A 6,000-nucleotide genomic window follows, 5' to 3' on the forward strand; every position below is an offset into this window, starting at 1 on the left:
TTTTTAAGTGTACAGTTCAATAGTAGTGTTACACATATTCACATTGTTGGACATAATGTGAATTTTATCAAGTAATTCACTCTTGAGTAGGAGACATTTTTGACAAAATTGGATGTATTATTGGTTGGAGTCACATGGAACAGTAATACTTTGGTGTTACATTTGGACTTGAATGCTGACTATGTGATCTTGTGTTGCCTGTTGAACATCTATAAGACTCGTTTTCTTCTTCTGTAAAATGGACATAAGAATAATCTACTATAGAGGGATTTAAGGAATAAATAGAATTGTTTGACACAGGGTAAGCTGTCAATAATATATGTTTATGGTTATTGTCTTAATACTGGACATTTATTATTTTTATTCAGTTTCTTCTCAAAGTGAAGGAAACTCTTTGTAAATGTCCTAGAGAAATATAGTAGCTTTCTGTTCACCTTTTGTAAGCAAAAAGGGTGGATCGTTCCACTACTGACATTCATATAAATATTTCTTATCTGGTTTTCAGCACAGTTCATGTACAGGTAAATGTGCTACCCATTTTATTGTTTGAAGGTGTGTTTGTAAAAATATATATATATATATATATATATATATATATAATGATGGTGAAGCTGGGAGTGGATATCCACACACTTACTGGTGTTTTTTTTTTGTTTTTTTTTTTTAAGAGAGAGAATTTTTTAATATTTATTTTTTAGTTTTCGGTGGACACAACATCTTTTATTTTTATGTGGTGCTGAGGATCCAACCCAGCGCCCCGTGCATGCCAGGCGAGCGCACTACCGCTTGAGCCACATCTCCAGCCCCTGGTGTTTTATTTGGTGTTGGGTGGGAAGGAATGCTTGCTTGAGGGAGAATTTAGCAACATTCTTTTGGAAGTAGATATGATCTCTCTCCAAAATAATTGGCCCTGAGTGGTGTTTTCCCATAATAATGGTATATTTGGGGACTGTTGGGGAAGGACTGGTTCAAGCTGGTTTCATGGGGAGACAGAATGTTTTCATCAATCTTTTGTGATCTGGGCTTTCACTCTAATCCAATCATTTTATGGTGTGATAGTCCACTTCTGTCTCTTTTGTCTGCTTTATAGTGCTGAAGAGTAAATGGTTTCTATTACACTTTTTAATAGAGTACTTCTAATATGTTTTGACAGTGTTTTTCTTTAGACTTTTTTGACATTATGTGACCTTTTTATTTCAGGTTTTTATGATAAGTTTATTTTGCTGCTGGACTTCAACAGTTTATACCCTTCCATCATTCAGGAATTTAACATTTGTTTTACAACAGTGCAAAGCGTTGTTTCAGAGACACAGAAAGTTACAGAGGTTTGTATTTAACTGGGGTCTCTTGAAATTAGGATTAAAAGTATTGCTTAAAGGAGGAGGAGAACCAAAGGAGTTAGTGTTGTAGTTTTTCTTTTTCTTCTTTATGCCTTTATTTTTATGTGGTGCCAGGGATCAAACCCAGTGCCTCACGCATGCTAGGCAAGCACTCTACCACTGAGCCACAACCCCAGTCCCTGTAGTATTTCTTCTTAAAGGATATATTAATTATGTCCTTAGTTATCAAAAAGAGAGGTTGTCCAGAAAGAGATAAACTGGTTCAGTATCTTTTTAAAAGTAGTGTTATTGAGGTATAATTCACACACATTACAGTCCACATAGCAGTCCTGGCGTTTAGATTATTCAGTTTGTAATCATTACTATGTTCATCTTTAGGACATTTTTATTATTTCCCAAGGAAACATTTTACTATCATATCCCTCCCCCCATTCCTCCCAGCTCTAGGGAATCACTAATCTTCCTGCCTATATAGATTTGTGTATTCTGGACATTTCATATGAATGGAATCATACAACATGTGGTCTTTTGTATCTTACTTTGCACATTATTTTCAAGGTCCATCTGTGTTGTAACATGTATTGATACTTCTATTTTTTCTTTTATACCTCCTGTTTGCTTTCCTTCCTTCTTTCCTTTGTCCTCCTTTCCTTCCTTCCTTCTCTTTTTTCATAGCAGAAGATGCCTATTTGCCCTCTAGCTTCTTAATTTACATGTTTTTTAGTTCCAGCCACCTGCCCAGGAGCTGTTTTTCATTTCCAATTCCATATTCCCAAAAAAGAGAATCTAATAGGCTTGCCTAGGTCAGTGAGCACCTCTGGTCCTATCACTTGTGACCGCAGGAGTGGGTTCACAGAGTACAAATCTGGCTGTTAAAGATGAATCTTTCTATGGAACTAGAGGATAATCTTACAGAGGTGGTATTGGGTAGACAACCTCCCAAATAGTGACTGACTTTGATTAATGTTCTTTGGGCTTTATCCTACTACTGTACCAGCACGTGGTAATTATCATTATCCAGCCCTTTTCCCCAACTGCTGACCAGCAGTGTTTTGTTTATTTGATCTTTTCAATTTGGATTTTGGATATATAACAGAATCCTTTCAGAGTAGAAGGACTTTAGAAGTCACCTAAGAAGTATACATGTAGCTATTAATGGATTCTGTATCATTTTCATGTACTATATTTTATCTTCAGATCAGTTAGTGTCACATAGGTAGTGATGGTGAAGCTGGGAGTGGATTGCAAATTTTTTGACTCCAGATTGTTTCAAGTTTACTTTTCATTTGACTTTCATAGTTGCTGTAAATAAATTGGAATGTGTAGCAAGATCTTTTTAATAGGTCTGCTATCATCATGTGCTATATTGGAAAACAATAGGTCCCTGTTACTTTTCTAAGAGTGTTCATTTACAGATATTGATCTTTATAAAATTAGATACTTTGTAAAGGCTGGCTTATCAAATGGCATTGACTTGACATACTTTAAGCTAAGAGGTTTATTTTAAATTTTGTACCTTTGAAAGGGCAAATGCATCTGGCTTTTCTTTGTAGCCTGTTAATAGAATTAATGGAGACTTGAGAAAAATGGTCTAATTCTTTCCCTGCTTTTTCCTGCTGTAAATTTTAATATAAGAAGACTGCTGGTTGGTTTTTGAAAATGTTGCTATTCTTCTGCCAATTGTAAAGCAATTTATAGGTAAAAAGTATAACATCAGTGCTAAGGAATATATTTGTATTAATTTTTAGAAATGTCATGGCCTATTTAAATGTGCTTCAAATTCTTAAAAGAAATTTGCTAGTTTAGTATTTAGCTTTTTATTTTTAGTCTAAAACATTTACAATAATTGCTATGATTCTCCATAGTTTTAAATTTCTATAGCATTTTGTTTGGTCGTACAAATACTTTAAAATGGTAGTTTAGCTGCTGGTTATTTTTTTTAAATCCTAGAAGTCTGTCTGAGCGTTTGTATTTTAAAAGCAATTTCCCCAAACATGTTGCTCCTCAATCTTGTTGAAGAGGATGGTAGCATGTGTAAAAACCCATCCCTTTAAATGAAATCAAAATTTGTGAGTAACTACAGGGGTGGGAGATATTGGGAATGACAGGCTGATAGAACACGGGTGGGAGGAAGGTGGTAGTGGGAAGGGCCATGGTCTGCAATCTGTTCAACTCTTTCTTAGGGAACGTTAATCTTTACTCATATAAGAAAGAAGCTTTTAAAGATGTGATCATGGGGTAAAGTGCCTACCAAATATTATTTTAGAATTTTATTTTACTGAAGTTTTACTCTCTGAAAATTTCTGTTGTGTGTTTATCAGGATGGAGAACAAGAACAGATCCCTGAGTTGCCAGATCCAAGCTTAGAAATGGGCATTTTGCCCAGAGAAATCCGGAAACTGGTAGAACGGAGAAAACAAGTCAAACAGCTAATGAAACAGCAAGATTTAAACCCAGATCTTGTTCTTCAGGTATATTTTTTCACTAAGAGACGTCTGAATGAAAATTTCAGCTTTTACAATTTGATTATTTAGGAATAGTATATAATAGTACAAACACTCAAGATGCTATGGGCAAGCACATGTGCTTATTTTATTTGTGGGTAAGTTGCCATTCAAAAACACTAGACTGCCTCAGAATAGGAGGTACTTCTATCTGCAATGGATGTATCTGTGCAAGATCTTTCTGAATTCTGGAAACTTTGGAGTCTATATATGCTTGCTTCCAGGAGGTTAGGGCATCATAGACCTTGGAAGACAGAGTATTTTAAGGGCTCTTTTTATTTCAGGGATATTGAGGGGTTCTTTTTCTCATTGGTGATCTAGAAAGATACCTAATGTAATTCTTAAGCATCTGCAAATATTGTTGTTTGTCTTTCGTCCTTGTGTGGCCTGCAGTATGACATTCAACAGAAGGCTTTGAAGCTCACAGCGAACAGTATGTACGGTTGCCTGGGATTTTCCTACAGCAGATTTTACGCCAAACCACTGGCTGCCTTGGTGACATACAAAGGAAGAGAGGTAAATCATGTAATCATATTCACATCTCTAAATATTAGAGTATTTTTAACTATATATTTTGTAGTGTGGGAGAGATAAGTTTGCTCCCTAGTTATCTAGATTTAAATACCCACTTTTTAGAAAAAGTTTAAGACATAGGCATTTAAATAAAAATTTATTCATTCATGGGTGGGGGGTAATTATTGAACATCTATGTGCCAAACTTTGTTCTAGTCACTGGGGATAGAGAATTAAGCAAGAATATAGGTCTCTGTTATTGCAAAGCTTGTATTCTTCCTAGGATGATGGGGGCAGGGAGACATGTTTTTGAGGCCTGGGCTATTATGAAGAAGATACTTTAGTTAAACAAACAGTAATTAAATGAATACACAAACATTAAAAAACTAAGATATTAGGACAGAAGTAAATGCTCTGCAGATAATTAAAACAGGGCAGTGGCCTAGAGAATGTTTATATGACTAGTTTAGATTGGTCAGGTTAGGCCTTTTTTGAAGAGGAAACATAAGGGAGCTAGTTTTTGGTACCGAGTTTAACTATCGGTATTTGTGAGGGAAAGGTGGGAGTCAGGAGGAAAGCCAATGTAGCCTTTTACTAAAGGATTAAGAGTTCCTTCTTGTATGTGTTGCCTTTGAGATGAGTAATAGATCTCCAGGCATATTAAGCAGGCAGTTAATTGGGTGTGTAAATTCAGAATTCCAGGAGTATGTCAGGCTGGCTTTATGTGGATGGAGAGTATGTGCTTTACAATGATAGACCAGATACCAAACACATTTTAGGTACTATGACTTTATGAACACTATAAACTTCATCTGTTTAGTACTATGTACATGATTATTTTTGATTTGTAAAAGAATAGTTATGGTAAATATTAAATTCATTTGACTCCATTAAACTGCTATTTCCTGTCAGTGAATGTAAGACTACTCATTCTTTTTTTTTAAAGAGAGAGTGAGAGAGGAGAGAGAGAGAGAGAGAGAGAGAGAGAGAGAGAGAGAGAGAGAGAGAGAGAGAGAATTTTTAATATTTATTTTTTTATATTTTTAGTTCTCGGCAGACACAACATCTTTGTTGGTATGTGGTGCTGAGGATCGAACCCGGGCCGCACGCATGCCAGACGAGCGCGCTACCGCTTGAGCCACGTCCCCAGCCAAGACCACTCATCCTTAAAGGTGGTAGATAGTGGTTCTGGGTAGAATGCTTGTATTGGGGTCTGGGCATGGAATACTCTAGAGCAGGGTTTGGCAAACTATGCCCTGCTGGGCCAAATCTAGCCTGCCGTCTATTTTTGTAAATGAGATTTTATTGAAACAGAGCCAAGATCATTCATTTATGTATCATCTGTGACTGCTTTTATGTGGTAATAGCAGAGTTGAGTAGTTAAGATAGAATCTTGAGGCTTAGCATAGACAGCTTTTACAATGTTGAGGTAAGTTCCTGTTATCCCTAGTTTTTCTAATGTTTTGAACATAAAGAGATGCTGTACTTTGTCAAATGCTTTTTCTGCATACACCATGGAGTATTATGCAGCACTAAAAAATGACAAAATCATGGAATTTGCAGGGAAATGGATGGCACTAGAGCAGATTATGCTAAGTGAAGCTAGCCAATCCCTAAAAAACAAATGCCAAATGTCTTCTTTG

The 6,000-nt window shown here is 36.0% G+C and overlaps 1 protein-coding gene and 1 non-coding gene across 2 annotated transcripts in view; both read left to right on the top strand.

The window, feature by feature from the left end:
- The window catches only part of LOC144252900 (DNA polymerase alpha catalytic subunit-like), a 92,451-nt gene extending 86,957 nt beyond the window's left edge, over nucleotides 1-5,494 (top strand). Inside the window, 4 exon segments of the mRNA XM_077794947.1 lie at nucleotides 1,201-1,325; nucleotides 3,662-3,811; nucleotides 4,238-4,360; nucleotides 5,405-5,494. Coding sequence (XP_077651073.1) covers nucleotides 1,201-1,325; nucleotides 3,662-3,811; nucleotides 4,238-4,360; nucleotides 5,405-5,494 — 488 coding nt within the window.
- LOC144252931 (small Cajal body-specific RNA 24) lies at nucleotides 345-477 on the top strand. The gene has a single exon (XR_013343083.1).
- Nucleotides 5,495-6,000: the final 506 nt, after the last annotated feature.

This window comes from Urocitellus parryii, unplaced genomic scaffold (genome assembly GCF_045843805.1).
Source record: "Urocitellus parryii isolate mUroPar1 unplaced genomic scaffold, mUroPar1.hap1 Scaffold_67, whole genome shotgun sequence".
NCBI lineage: Eukaryota > Metazoa > Chordata > Mammalia > Rodentia > Sciuridae > Urocitellus > Urocitellus parryii.